General features: G+C 52.9%; 1 protein-coding gene across 4 annotated transcripts in view; it reads left to right on the forward strand.

Annotated features, from left to right (window-relative positions):
• ttll5 (tubulin tyrosine ligase-like family, member 5) overlaps window positions 1–15,146 on the forward strand; it is a 602,008-nt gene that overhangs the window by 230,245 nt on the left and 356,617 nt on the right. For all 4 annotated transcript variants that reach the window (XM_072494443.1, XM_072494444.1, XM_072494451.1 and 1 more), the window contains 4 exons: window positions 958–1,104; window positions 4,406–4,500; window positions 8,465–8,598; window positions 14,053–14,442. In XM_072494443.1, coding sequence (XP_072350544.1) covers window positions 958–1,104; window positions 4,406–4,500; window positions 8,465–8,598; window positions 14,053–14,442 — 766 coding nt within the window. The remainder of the gene's footprint in view (window positions 1–957; window positions 1,105–4,405; window positions 4,501–8,464; window positions 8,599–14,052; window positions 14,443–15,146) is intronic.

Raw genomic sequence — 15,146 nt, forward strand, 5'->3', positions numbered from 1 at the left:
AGAAAAGAGCGAACGTTTCGAGTCCAGGTGACCCTTTGCCAAAGCCATGCTGACTATTTCTGATCAAACCTTGCCCCTCCAAGTGGAGATAGATTCTGTCCGTCAGAATCTTCTCCAATAGTTTCCCTGTCACTGAGGTGAGACTCACTGGTCTGCACTGTGTAACCTGCCCCATACTTTAACCTCATATCTTCTGATGAATCTGCGATTCACCATCTTCAAGGTCAATATATCCTTTGTGATGTTTGATGCTGGACTTTGGATAAAGTTTGACTCTATTTTGCTTGTATTCTAATTCCTTTGAGAGAAAGGTCACATTTCTTTGCACATTATAACACTCAATCACGCATTTGCACTTTTTCCCTTGTACACCAGCACACTATCCTACATGGAAAAATCATTAGGAGTATAGACCCTGACTGATTCATTTCCCTCCCTCGCACTGAGGCAGAGTTGCTGCCAAGCTGAGCTCATCTCATTTATCACAGAGCCGGAGACTGGTCTGTGTGTCTCAGTGCTGCACTCGGCAATGCCTTCAACCTGAGTCAGTGTTTGTTTGTGCTGCCATAGGCAGCGGCTCGGGGGGGGGGATGATCAGTTACGTTTCCAATGGACAACATGACCCAAAGCTGGTGAAGAAGATTATTGATGAAACTAGATCTTCAACTAATAATCTCACTGTTATTGTGTACCGCTGTGTTCATTGTGATTGTTTCTCATTCAAGGATATCAACAGTTGCTTCAAGTTTTTTTCCGACAGGGAAATCACAAATTATCTTGGGACGGAGTGTGCAGGGAGCATGCCACCCTGATCCAAGGACACTAAGTGATTTAGGGGTGGGAATCGGGAGGTGACGTTGACATTGAGGCTTCCTTCATCGGCCACTGCCGCGTTGCCCAAAGGGTGATTGAGCCCTGAATTCGAGTGACTGTTCCATTGTTGTTTTTCTCCAACAGGAACTGGTGATCAGGTTCTTGAAGCGAGCAGCCAGTAATCTCCAGCAGTCGGTAACAATGACGCTGCCCAGTCGCCGGCTCCCTATCACTGAACGTCGACACATCCTGGCACAGCAGCTTGGGGTCTTCCTCCGCAGCTACAATAAGGTAAGGGATGTCATAGAGTCATAGAATCGTAGAGGCAGAAAAGGCCCTTCGGCCAATCGAGCCTGCACTGACAAGAACTACCCTAATCTCGCCCTACTCCCACTTTCCAGCACCTGTCCCACATCCTTGAATGTGATGGTGTGTCAGATGCTCATTCAAGTGCTTTTTAAAGATTGTGAGAATTCCAACCTTCCCAGGCTGTGCATTCCAGATTCTAACCATTCTTTGAGTGACATTTGTTTTTCTCAAATCCCCTCAGAATCTTCTTCCCCTCACCCTAAAACTATGCCCCCTTGTGATTGACCCCTCAACCAAGAGGAATAGTTGCTTCCTATTTACCCTGACGAAACCCCTTCATGTTAGACCATCAATCATATCCCCCCTCAGCCTTCTCTACTCTAAATAAAACAATCCAAGCCTATCCGGTCTCTCCTTATAGCTCAGGTGCTCCATCCCAGACAACATCCTGGTGAATCTCATCTGTAGCTCCTCCAGTGCAATCACCTCCTTCCTATGGTGAGGTGAGCAGAACTGTGCACAGTACTCCATCTGTGGCCTCACCACCGTTCTGTACAGCTCCAACATAACCTTCTTAGGGCTAAGGAGCTGGCTTTGAAAGCAGACCAAGGCAGGCCAGCAGCACGGTTCAATTTCCGTACCAGCCTCCCCGAACAGGCGCCGGAATGTGGCAACTAGGGGCTTTTCACAGTAATTTCATTTGAAGCCTACTTGTGACAATAAGCGATTTTCACTTCATTTTCATTTCATTTCTTGTTCTTGTAGTCTATACCACTAAGTGTCCCATGTACCTTCCTAAGGTACAATCATGCAGTTAGAGTCAGTTGTGAGATCAGGAAGCATTTCTTCACAGAAACGTAGTGTGGCTGCCTCCGTAACCATATTATCCATTTTATATAAATGCAGGTGATTGTTTTGTTGTTATAAAACATAGAACATTACAGCGCAGTACAGGCCCTTCGGCCCTCGATGTTGCGCTGACCTGTGAAACCACTCTAAAGCCCATCTACACTATTCCCTTATCATCCATGTCTATCCAATGACCATTTGAATGCCCTTAGTGTTGGCGAGTCCACTACTGTTGCAGGCAGGGCATTCCACGCCCTTACTACTCTCTGAGTAAAGAACCTACCTCTGACATCTGTCCTATATCTATCTCCCCTCAATTTAAAGCTATGTCCCCTCATGCTAGACATCACCATCCGAGGAAAAAGGCTCTCACTGTCCACCCTATCCAATCCTCTGATCATCTTGTATGCCTCAATTAACTCACCTCTTAACCTTCTCTCTAACGAAAACTGCCTCAAGTCTCTCAGCCTTTCCTCATAAGATCTTCCCTCCATACCAGACAACATTCTGGTAAATCTCCTCTGCACCCTTTCCAATGCTTCCACATCCTTCCTATAATGCGGCGACCAGAATTGCACGCAATACTCCAAATGCAGCCAGTAGAAATCTAGATCTCCCACCCTCCATTTACCCAACATTCTGACCAAAGCTGTGTGCAGTACACCGCTGAGATCTGACCAGTGCATTCCTACCTCCTTGGACAGTTCTGAATGGGCCCTGATGCATTGCATAGAAAACTCATGTTAATTTAGCTGAAGTTGGGAGTCCCAGACAGAGTGCCACACAACTGCGAGTGCAAGAAAAGGAAAAATACCACCCTGGTGCAGTCTGGGGCACTCTTCGAATGCATGTTCCTGGAAAATAATAAAGTTCACTTTACTCCGAGTCCATGTGGAAATTGTTCCATGTCCCATTGCTCGTATCTCTTACCTTGTTTAGCACTAAAATTTACAAAGTAATGTTTCACCAGTATTTTGCCAGGGCTTAGAAACTGCAAAGTGTATTATGAAGTTCACCTGGCCTATAATTTTTATGTTGAATTTGGCTAGGATGAGCATAAGAGCCTTCACTTAGAGTGTGAGTCACAGACTTTCTAGACACTTTTATCAAAACAACGTTTATTATAAGAATGTAGTTAACATATAAAACTCTTAGCAAGAATTTGTTATTAATTACAAACATGAAAAAAACACAACAGCTAGAGTAATCTGTGTATATAACTCTTAATGAACCCCCCTTAGCTGTTCCAATTCAATACAAAATCCAATAAAACCAAAACCCCTTTCAAGGGCGTGGCCCAGCACACTGTAATCTCACTTGAATGGGACTGGTCCTTTCCCTGAGATCCAGCCTCCAACCAGCAGATTCAAAACTCCCTCCGGAAAGCAACTCCTGCTTTAAGGTTACCAGGGCAGCTTGCCACACCCAATGTGCTTTCAGTTCCCTGGACCAGCTTTAAAATAAAACAGGGAAAACGTCCTGCAGTTTAACTCAGGGCTTTCCAACACTGCTGCTTACTGCAGTCCAAACCAACAAACCGGAAATGAAACCAAAACACTAAACCCCCTCTCACCTGACAGCCACAGCCCAGCTCCACCCACAAATGACATCACTGAAGCTACAAGCCATGTGGTAAAACCAAACCTTTCTTAAAGGGACACTCATGACACCAGTACTTTTTTAATAAAAGCTCCAAGCAGCATGATTCACTTTTGTTCACATCCTTTCTTTCTCTTTCATTATATGTTTCTTTCTCTTTCACTCCCTTGCTCTTTTATCACTCTCTGTTGCACTTTCTTTCTATTTATTGTCAGTTGTTCATTCTTTCTTATTTCCTCTGAGCCAGTCTGTAATAAAGTTGAAGGAAAAGACCAGCCAACGTCTTGCTCTGTCATTGGGAGTTAATGCAGGAAAGTATAGATTTACTTAACGTCTGATCATGTCTCTCAGACACACCTCAAATGTTTCCTCAAGCAAATAATGACTTTGAATTACAATGAATGATAGTCATCATGTTGCTGAATGTAGCAACCAATGTGCAATAGCAACATTCTCAGAAACAGCAGTGAGGTGAATGCCAGCTAATTTGTGTTGGATACATCACTGCCGAAAAGAGCATTGTTCAAGATTCCAAAACAACTCTGATCATCCAACCCTGGGATGTTTTACAAGGTGGCCGATTTAATGTTCCATCTAACAGCAGGTGCTTCTGATAGTGCAGCCCCCCAATCAGCACTGTACTGGAGGTGTCAACTTGGATTGCATGCTGAAATTCTGGGTTGGGATTTGAACCCACAAGGCTCTATGCATGAAGGTTTGAGCTGGGGAAAGAAATACATTGAAAGAAGTGGGGTTTTCGATCGTCCTCAAAAGTAAGTTGCAAACTGGAATAATTGTACCACTAGGAGTATGTCATACCAATTTCTGAATGCAGGAAACCGATCGAATGATTAAGAAAAGCCAGATGGATCTGAAGCTGGAGACCTGCGTCCAACAGGAAGACTTCCAAGTATTTGTCAGCAAAGCAAGGTGAGAAGAATGGAAAATGCATTACACTGATGCGGATAATGGGGATTTGGAAATGATTGCAGATTCCTGATTCACAGGCTGTTCAGCCCGAGCGAGGCCTCTGCATGTTGTGAGGGTGATGTCATTCACCGCTATCGTGCCGAGGCCAATGTGAGGTCATTGCTGAGACTCCGCTCCAAGAAGATTCTTTTATTCCTTTTTGGAGAGAGAGTTTTGGATAGATTGGGGTTAGAATTCTGAGACCGAGGTTCGGGTTCGGCTCGCATTCCTGCCAATAATCTGCTCAATTTCGGAGGTCAGCCTGAGCCAACCTCAACAAACGTCAAGGTCTCTGGGCCCCTCAGCCTTGTCCATCAAGAACTTGCATATGTTCAGCACTAGCTCTCCTGGCGCTGGCCCGGCCCGGCTCCACCTCCCCAGGCCCGGCCCGGCTCCACCTCCCCTGGCCCGGCCCGGCTCCACCTCCCCTGGCCCAGCCCGGCTCCACCTCCCCTGGCCCGGCCCGGCTCCACCTCCCCTGGCCCAGCCCGGCTCCACCTCCCCTGGCCCTGCCCAGCTACGCCTCCCCAGGCCCGGCCCGGCTCCACCTCCCCTGGCCCGGCCCGGCTCCACCTCCCCTGGCCCGGCCTCGCCCCCCCTCCCCTGGCATCGGCCCGGCTCCACCTCCCCTGGCCGGCCTCGCCCCCCCTCCCCAGGCCCGGCCCGGCTCCCCTCCCCTGGCCCGGCCTCGCCCCCCCTCCCCTGGCATCTGCCTGGCCCCCCCCTCCCCTGGCGCCGGCCCGGCTCCCCTCCCCTCGCGTCGGCCCGGCTCCCCCTCCCCTGGCGCCCCCTCCCCTGGCATCTTCCTGGCCCCCCCCCTCCCCTGGCGTCGGCCCGGCTCCCCCTCCCCTGGCGCCGGCCCAGCCCCCCCTCCCTTGGCATCTGCCTGGCCCCCCCCTCCCCTGGCGCCGGCCCGGCTCCCCTCCCCTGGCGTCGGCCCGGCCCCCCCTCCCCTGGCATCGGCCCGGCCCCCCCTCCCCTGGCGTCGGCCCAGCTCCCCCTCCCCTGGCGCCGGCCCGGCGCCCCCTCCCCTGGCATCTGCCTGGCCCCCCCTCCCCTGGCATCGGCCCGGCTCCCCTTCCCCTGGCGCCGGCCCGGCCCCCCCTCCCCTGGCGTCGGCCCGGCTCCCCCGCCCCTGGCGCCGGCCCAGCCCCCCCTCCCCTGGCATCTGCCCGGCCCCCCTCCCCTAGATTCGGCCCGGCCCCCCTCCCCTGGCGTCGCCGCTGCCTCCCCTCCCCTGGCGTCGCCGCTGCCCCCCCTCCCCTGGCGCCGGCCCGGCCCCCCCTCCCCTGGCGCCGGCCCGGCCCCCCCTCCCCTGGCGCCGGCCCGGCTCCCCCTCCCCTGGCGCCGGCCCGGCGCCCCCTCCCCTGGCATCTGCCTGGCCCCCCCTCCCCTGGCATCGGCCCGGCTCCCCTTCCCCTGGCGCCGGCCCGGCCCCCCCTCCCCTGGCGTCGGCCCGGCTCCCCCGCCCCTGGCGCCGGCCCAGCCCCCCCTCCCCTGGCATCTGCCCGGCCCCCCTCCCCTAGATTCGGCCCGGCCCCCCTCCCCTGGCGTCGCCGCTGCCTCCCCTCCCCTGGCGTCGCCGCTGCCCCCCCTCCCCTGGCGCCGGCCCGGCCCCCCCTCCCCTGGCGCCGGCCCGGCTCCCCCTCCCCTGGCGCCGGCCCGGCGCCCCCTCCCCTGGCATCTGCCTGGCCCCCCCTCCCCTGGCATCGGCCCGGCTCCCCTTCCCCTGGCGCCGGCCCGGCCCCCCCTCCCCTGGCATCTGCCTGGCCCCCCCTCCCCTGGCTCCGGCCCAGCCCCCCCTCCCCTGGCATCTGCCCGGCCCCCCTCCCCTGGATTCGGCCCGGCCCCCCTCCCCTGGCGTCGCCGCTGCCTCCCCTCCCCTGGCGTCGCCGCTGCCTCCCCTCCCCTTGCGTCGCCGCTGCTCCCCCTCCCCTGGCGCCGGCCCGGCCCCCCTCCCCTGGCGCCGGCCCGGCCCCCCCCAACCCTGGCGCCGGCCCGGCCCCCCCTCCCCTGGCGTCGGCCCGGCCCCCCCTCCCCTGGCGTCGGCCCGGCCCCCCCTCCCCTGGCGTCGGCCCGGCCCCCCCTCCCCTGGCGTCGGCCCGCCCCCCCCTCCCCTGGCGTCGGCCCGCCCCCCCCTCCCCTGGCGTCGGCCCGGCCCCCCCTCCCCTGGCGTCGGCCCGGCCCCCCCTCCCCTGGCGTCGGCCCGCCCCCCCCTCCCCTGGCGTCGGCCCGGCCCCCCCTCCCCTGGCGTCGGCCCGCCCCCCCCCTCCCCTGGCGTCGGCCCGCCCCCCCCTCCCCTGGCGTCGGCCCGGCCCCCCCTCCCATGGCGTCGGCCCCGCCCCGCCTCCCTGGCGTCGTCCCGGCCCCCCCTCCCCTGGCGTCGGCCCGGCCCCCCTCCCCTGGCGTCGCCGCTGCCCCCCCCTCCCCTGGCGCCGGCCCGGCCCCCCCTCCCCTGGCGCCGGCCCGGCACCCCCTCCCCTGGCGTCGGCCCGGCTCCCCCTCCCCTGGCGCCGGCCCGGCGCCCCCTCCCCTGGCATCTGCCTGGCCCCCCCTCCCCTGGCATCGGCCCGGCTCCCCTTCCCCTGGCGCCGGCCCGGCCCCCCCTCCCCTGGCATCTGCCTGGCCCCCCCTCCCCTGGCGTCGGCCCGGCTCCCCCTCCCCTGGCGTCGGCCCGGCTCCCCCTCCCCTGGCATCTGCCTGGCCCCCCCTCCCCTGGCGCCGGCCCGGCCCCCCCTCCCCTGGCATCTGCCTGGCCCCCCCTCCCCTGGCGCCGGCCCAGCCCCCCCTCCCCTGGCATCTGCCCGGCCCCCCTCCCCTGGATTCGGCCCGGCCCCCCTCCCCTGGCATCGCCGCTGCCTCCCCTCCCCTGGCGTCGCCGCTGCCTCCCCTCCCCTGGCGTCGCCGCTGCTCCCCCTCCCCTGGCGCCGGCCCGACCCCCCCTCCCCTGGTGCCGGCCCGGCCCCCCCTCCCCTGGCGCCGGCCCGGCCCCCCCTCCCCTGGCGCCGGCCCGGCCCCCCCTCCCCTGGCGCCGGCCCGGCCCCCCTCCCCTGGCGCCGGCCCGGCCCCCCCTCCCCTGGCGTTGGCCCGGCCCCCCCTCCCCTGGCGTCGGCCCGGCCCCCCCCCCCCCTGGCGTCGGCCCGCCCCCCCCTCCCCTGGCGTCGGCCCCGCCCCGCCTCCCTGGCGTCGTCCCGGCCCCCCCTCCCCTGGCGTCGGCCCGGCCCCCCTCCCCTGGCGTCGGCCCCGCCCCGCCTCCCTGGCGTCGTCCCGGCCCCCCCTCCCCTGGCGTCGGCCCGGCCCCACTCCCCCCCCCCCCCCCCCCCCCCCCCCCCCCCCCTCCCCTGGCACCACCCCGACCCCGGCCCCACCTCCTTGCATGCTGGTCCAACACCAAAGTCAATTCTCAGCCTCTTCTAGCAGACCAGCCACTGCTTCCTGAGCTCCTTACGTTGCCATTATAGGCTGTGTAAAAAATAGACAAAGACGTTTGAGTGCAGAGCGGTAGGTAGCATTGTGTTTCAGGCAGCTCCAGAACCTTAATAAGGAAGAAAATGTTGCAAGGGATTGGCGTTTGGAGACAGGCTGGAGTCAGTGCGGGTCTTTTAAGGAGCTGAGTACTTTTGAAAGTAGGGGAAGCAAGGCAGCGGTTAGTAACAGAATTATGTAGTGAGGCAGCGCTATTCACCCCATCAGGCCTATGATGAGAGAGGGAGTAAGTTAATATTCAGGAACTGAGTTGGGAGAGAGTTAAAGGAGTCAGTGACACTTATTAGGTGTGAGTGGTTGTGGGTTGAGGGGGGGACAGGGTTTACTTTTCTTCCCAGATGTTTTTAGTCTGGATTTTTAGCATCGCCGAGTTTTACTCTTTGCCTGTGCCATTTGTTTTCAAAACGTATCGTATGTAATTGTTAAAAATGGTTTACAGTGAGAATGATTTGGAGGAACTCCTCACAATCTACACCCACAAGAATAAATCGGCCGGTGTCTTCCTGGGGACCCAAGCCAGGAATGGGAAGCAGTGCATCAGTGAGCAGCCAATCAGATCCAAAACCGCAGCAGGTGGGTATCTGCAGCTGCAACGAAGTAACATTATTTAGCAGCTCTGTATGCTCCCACCGCCTACAAAACCTGACTTCCCGGTGTCATATTTTTGATACATTTCTGTCAGTGTTTTCCTTCATAAATCATAAAGTGAGGGGCAGCATGTGGCGCAGTGGTTAGCACTGGGACTGCGGCACTGAGGACCCGGGTTCAAATCCCTGGATCACTGTCCGTGTGGAGTTTGCACATTCTCCCCGTGTCTGCGTGGGTCTCACCCCCACAACCCAGATATGTGCAGGGTAGGTGGATTGGCCACGCTAAATTGCCCCTTCATTGGAAAATAAATAATTGGTACTCTAACTTTATATTTTAAAAAATTAGAAAGTGAATTGCTTATGTAATGTACAAGGTTTCAATAATTTCTTTACCATTGTATCTTTTTCTTACCAAGTGTTGGCCTGTTACTTTTGATATAGTCGCTTCTCGACCTTGCAACTGGATGGTATTTGACTGTAATGTGATATTTTTAAGCCATTTCAAAGAACAATACAGCACACGAACAGGCCCTGCGGCCCTCCAAGCCTGTGCCGATCACGTGTCCTATCTAGACCAACCGCCTGTATCCTTCTGTACCTCGTCTGGTCATCGTGCCTATCCAGATAAGTCTTAAAGGTCGCTAACGTATCTGCCTCAACCATCTCACTTGGCCGTGCATTCCAGGCCACCACCACCCTCTGTGTAAAAACCTTCCCCCGCACATCTCCACTGAACCTATCCCCCCTCACCTTGAGAGGTGCCCCCTTGCAATTGTCATTTCCGCCCTGGGAAAATGCCTCCAACTGTTCACCCTATCTATATCCCTAATAATTTTATAAACTTCTATCAGGTCGCCCCTCAGCCTCCGTCTCTCCAGGGAGAACAATCCCAGTTTATTCAATCTCTCCTCATATCTAACTTCAGATAATACTGAAACACCTGTGCCAGTATCTAGCTTGAATTCTGGGGAGTCACCATCTACTTCTAACTTAATCCTCCAATAATTATTTTCTTCTTTGTTAACTTCTCCAAAGGAGGTTATTTGTTTGGACTGTGACTCTTCCACTTCTTGGATTTTACTTGGTTTCGTTGTTGTGAGCTAAAGGAACTTTGGATCTGCAAACTATTTTAAAGTGCCCTAACTTCCCACGGGTGTCGTACTCAGCTCCCCCTGCTGGACAGTTTTCCCATCGCACAGAGCTTGGTGCTTGGCAAGCTTTTTCCCAATTTCTTGGCATTTTGCTTCACTGCACTATTTCTTTTTTGTCTGACATATTGAATGGTTTCACTCTTTTTCCAAGGGATGTCACTTGCCCCATAAACAGCGGCTGTAGCTTCTCAAACTTGGTCCATCGCGCCATTTGTACTGCCTTTATGAGAGTTCAACCTTCCCTGTTTGCAAAAGGTCTGATAGGAGTCCCGTCCTTACTCCACAACCGTTTGAGGCCGAGGGTGTTGGGTCCATATATTGCCTTGGTGGCTCTGTGATAAAACAATACAAGGGATTAGTTAGACTACACCCGGAATACTGTCAACAAGTTTGGTCCCCTTATCTAAGGACAGATATATTGGTATTGGAGGCCGTCCAGAGAAGGTTCACTCGGTTGATCCCGGGTATGGAGGGTGCTCTTATGAGGTGAGGGTGAGTAGGTTGGGCCTGTGCTCATTGGAATTTAGAAGAATGAGAGGTGATCTTATTGGTTGAGCTCAGTGGCTGGTTTAGCACAGTGGGCTAAACAGCTGACTTGTAATGCAGAACAAGGCCAGCAGCGAGGGTTCAATTCCCGTACCGGCCTCCCTGAACAGGCACCGGAATGTGGCGACTCGGGGCTTTTCACAGTAACTTTGTTGAAGCCGACTTGTGACAATAAGCGATTATTATTAGTTTTATTATTGCGGTATATAGCATTCTTGGGGGGAGTTGACAGGGTAGATGCTGAGAGGTTGTTTCCCCCTTGTGGGAGAGTCTAGGGCCAGAGGGCAGAATCTCAGAGTAAAGGGTTATCTAAGACCGAGGTGAGGAGGAATTTCTTCTTTCTGAGGGTAGTGAATCTGTAGAATTCTTCACTGTAGAGCCTGGGTCATTAAGCCTATTGAAGGCTGAGAAAGGCAATTCTTTTAATCAGTAAAGGAACCAAAGGTTATGGGTTTAAGATGGGAAAGTGAAGATTATCATATAGAACCATAGAAATGTTATAGCATAGCAGGCCATTCGGCCCATCTTGTCCATGCCGGCCCGAGGATTCACAGGTCCCCTTTCTAATCCCACCTTCCTGCACCCAGTCCATCGCCCTGTAGTTTACAGCACTTAAGGTGCAGATTCAGTCACTTCTTAAAAGAGTTTAGGGTCTCTGCCTCCACCCCCAACTTGGGCAGCGAATACCAGGCTCCCACTACCCTCTGCGTAAAAAAGTTCTTCCTCCTGTTCCCTCCACACCTTCTGCCACTAACCTTGAATCCATGTCCCCTGGTTCTAGAATTCTCCACCAATGGAAACAATTTTATCCTGTCCATTCTATCTCTTCCCCTCATATCAGATCGGTCATTGAATGGTGGAGCAGACTCGATGGGCCCAAGTGGCGTACGTCTGCTCCTACATCTTATGGTCTAATCAGAGTTGTGTTGAAGGTAAAAAATAATTTGTTTGCATTTCTGTTTGGACCATCCCAAAACATACCACAGTGCCACAGAAGTAATTATTAATGTTTGCACTTTGGTCAGAAGATTTTTTTGTTTTATTTATCTGAGTGTATCTGCAGACAGCAGCAAGTAGTTCAGTTTCGGAGTTCTGTTCTGAACTCAATATGTTTACTGTATTCTCTCTCCACAGAAGCTGCCAGACCTGCTGAGTTTATTCAGCATTTTCTGTTTTTAGTTCAGTTTTGGGATAAGACTGAGACAGTTGTAGCTTTGCTTTTGGTGTGGAACACATCTCACTCGGAAATGACAGCCGGCTAGGTCTTCATTTCAAACAGACAAAATAGTAACGTCATCATTAACCAGGTAGAATGTGCGTAGGGGGCTCAATCTCACTTTGGATTTTGTGAGGGAAAAGAAACTGGAAGATTTGTTCTCGCCAGCAGCTAGTCCTCTCAGAGCTTTGTGGCAAAAGCATTCAACAATATTAGCTTGGAAAGTTGTGAGAAGGCAATGGTGCCTCTGCTGTCAACCTGATCATGGTGTTGAGGCATCACAGTTGTGAGGTTTCTAAAGAAACGGTGGAGGGTCACGTAGCTGAGATACGAATGGAAGAACCCCCATAGAATCTTCTCAGTGGATCGTCGGAACATTGAAAAGAATTAAAATGAATTCTGGAGAACTGTGGCTACTTTTGGGTCAGCCCCAGGAAAAGTGATTAAACCCTCAAGATTTTGTAAGATGGAAGTAAGAAGTAAAATGAGTGTATAGCTCAAGTCTTTGTCAGCTGTATGTAGTGTTATCATAGTGTTATCATAGAATTTGCAGTGCAGACAGAGGCCATTCGTCCCATCGAGTCTGCACCGGCCCTTGGAACGAGCACCCCACTTAAGACCTGCTCCTTCTGCACCCTCTCCAAAGCCTCCACATCCTTCTGGTAGTGTGGCGATCAGAATTGAACACTATAATGCTGACCTAGACAGTGATTCCACATCCCATGGAGTTGTTAAAGTAAACACATTTTCTACATGAAATTAGAGGTTGAAGAGGACTGATATAGCTTGTGTCCTAAGCGTGTCCGACTGAGTACAAGGGTCTGTGACTGCACAGCAATGGGTAATGTTGCGAAAGGAACAAACCTACCACACACAAGCAGTGTTTCTTTTAAAATGGGTGCATGTGTGGATGCATGTCAAAAAGGGACCACGCAGTGCAATAAGCTGGTCCCACAGAGCAAACAGGAGTTAAAAGGAACATTGGCCATTGTCATGTGAGAGTACCTTTAAGAAATGGGTGTTTATAAATGGGTGTGTATATAAATATCTGTAGTGAGAGTACCTTTAAGAAATGGGTGTTTATTACTGCAGTGATGCCAGAGAGTGGGTGGAGCCGGGCTGTCTGTCAGCTTTTTACTTTTGTTTTAGCTGTTTGCTGCAGGGTGTGTTTTAGCTTCGTTTTCAGAGCTGGATAGCTGCAGTCACAGCCAGAAGGTGTACGAGTCTCTCTCTCTGTAATCTAAAGAATGTAAATCGATCCTTTGGTGATTTAAAACTAATAACTGTGCTCAGTAGTGACTTTAACCTGATGTGCTTCTGTTTAAAGGTTTTTTTAAAAAGTCTTATGGATGTTAAAAGGAAAGCGTAAAGGATTACTTAGTGTTGTATTCTTTGGGGGTTGTATTTGAATTAATGGTTGCTCAGATGTTCACTGTATGTTTTAAAAAGGTTAACTTGAGTTCATAGAATAAACATTGTTTTGCTTTAAAAAAATACTTTTCCATTTCTGCTGCACCACACCTGTAGAGTGGGCCGTGTGCTCCCCATACCACAATCTAGTAAAACTTGTGGGTCAGGTGAATTCCATGATACACTTTGGGGTTCTCTGAACCCTGGCCCATAACACCATCATTAATAGATTGTTATGATTCTGACCTCGGTATATTGAGACATCCCAGGCAACAAGTCCATCGGGAAGAGACATTCCAGCAGTTCCATCCAGTTAATCGAGACATCTGTGTTTAGGCTTCGAGAGCTTGTGCTTCGTAGCTGCTTATAGCTCAGCTGTATACTCCAAGTGTGGCCTAACTAAGGTTCTATACAGCTGCAACATGACTTGCCAATTTTAAAACTCAATGCCCCGGCCGGTGAAGCCATGTGTGCCGTATGCCTTCTTGACTATCTTCTCCACCTGCGTTATCACTTTCAGTAACCTGTGTATCTGTACACCCAGATCCCTCTGCCTATCCAGACTCTTCAGGTTCCTGCCATTTACTGTATATTTCCCATCTGTATTGGACCTTACAAAATGCTTACCTCACATTTGTCCGGATTAAACGCCATCTGCTATCTCTCCGCCCAAGTCTCCAACTGATCTATATCCTGCTGTATCCCGTATCAGCCTCCCCGAACAGGTGCTGGAATGTGGCAACTAGGGGCTTTTTACAGTAACTTCATTTGAAGCCTACTTGTGACGATAAGCGATTTTCATTTTTTGTTCATTTTTCATTTCGTATCCTCTGACGGTCCTAATCGCTATTCGCAATTCCACCAACCTTTGTGTCGTTCGCAAACTTAACAATCAGACCAGTTACATTTTCCACCAAATCATTCATATATCTTACAAATTCCCTGTTGGCTAATTGCTGGGTGTTTGGGTTTCTTCTTTAAATATTAATGGTCCCTAGTAGAATTATAACAGTCTGTGTAAATCATGTTTTGTGCCCTGTTTGTTTTAATCTTTCTGACAGCTGAGATTCCACAGCTAACTACTATTGATCTGTCATTCTCTGCTATTCTGCAGGACCAGCTGTACCCAAGGAAGAAGACTCCAGTGCCTCAGATGGATCAGGTGATGGAAGGCTCCGTTTTATAGAGGACTCCTCAAGTCATAATGTTCATCCTCCACACACAGCTTTACAGCAAGAAGGCAACCAGCCCTTGCCCACTTCCCTGCCCACCTGCACGACTCCAGTTCAGGATCTGGCTGCCTTGCTGGCTGAGGCAGTGGGCAGGACTGGCACCGGGATCTGCAGAACAGCCTCAGCTACCCTGACATCTCGTCACCCGCAGTACCCAAGCAGGCTCCAGCGACCCAATTCTAGCACTCTCCCTATTGCTTCAGCATCTTCCTTCCAGGCGGCTACCCAGATCTACAGCCGGAAACTATCCAGGCCCGCCTCAGCCACAGCTGGTGAGTACGCATGGAACTGAGGTACACCCTTGTTCACTCCCAGCTCAACTTCGCTGAGATATACACAGATAAATATATACTTAGAAATGTATTTTCTTTCCCCACTATCGCAACAGGTTGTTTGGCAATGGTTGCACCTTGATAGCTGTACCTAGTTTGACAGACGGGTCGCTTTTGCCAGGCTTTCTTTCACGTAGTATCATATAAAGCATGAAGTGCCAAGACTGAAAAGTTCCTGAAGGACTAGCCTGCATAACAGTTAGTTAAACCTTCACACACGGATGTCCGAGCGTGTCTGAAAGCCATCTTGAAATGAGAGTCTGCACGCGCTATTAGTTTGCCAGCTTGAAGTATGGTCACTTTGGTCAGGTGCATATGTGTGCTGGAAAGGGCTCTGGAAAGGGCTGTACTCTGCCTCTCATAGGTCCGCCTTTCCCCTCCCACATTTTATTCAGGGACCGGGAATTCCCATTGGGAAACCTAATCGGGGAAACATTAAAAAAGACGCCACAAGGAAAGAAATTGTGCGAGGTAGAACTCCCACCTCAAGAATCAGTTGAGAGAAATGGTGCGGAAAATGGCCTCAACACTGTTGACTTGCTCTTTTAACCCTCTTAACTTTGCTTGTGTGCTCCTCTGTCCCTGGAGAATAAGCTGCAGATATTGTAACAGCATTCCTATGTTTCGCATGTGGGCCTCACGCC

Source organism: Scyliorhinus torazame, chromosome 2 (genome assembly GCF_047496885.1).
Source record: "Scyliorhinus torazame isolate Kashiwa2021f chromosome 2, sScyTor2.1, whole genome shotgun sequence".
NCBI classification, from domain to species: domain Eukaryota; kingdom Metazoa; phylum Chordata; class Chondrichthyes; order Carcharhiniformes; family Scyliorhinidae; genus Scyliorhinus; species Scyliorhinus torazame.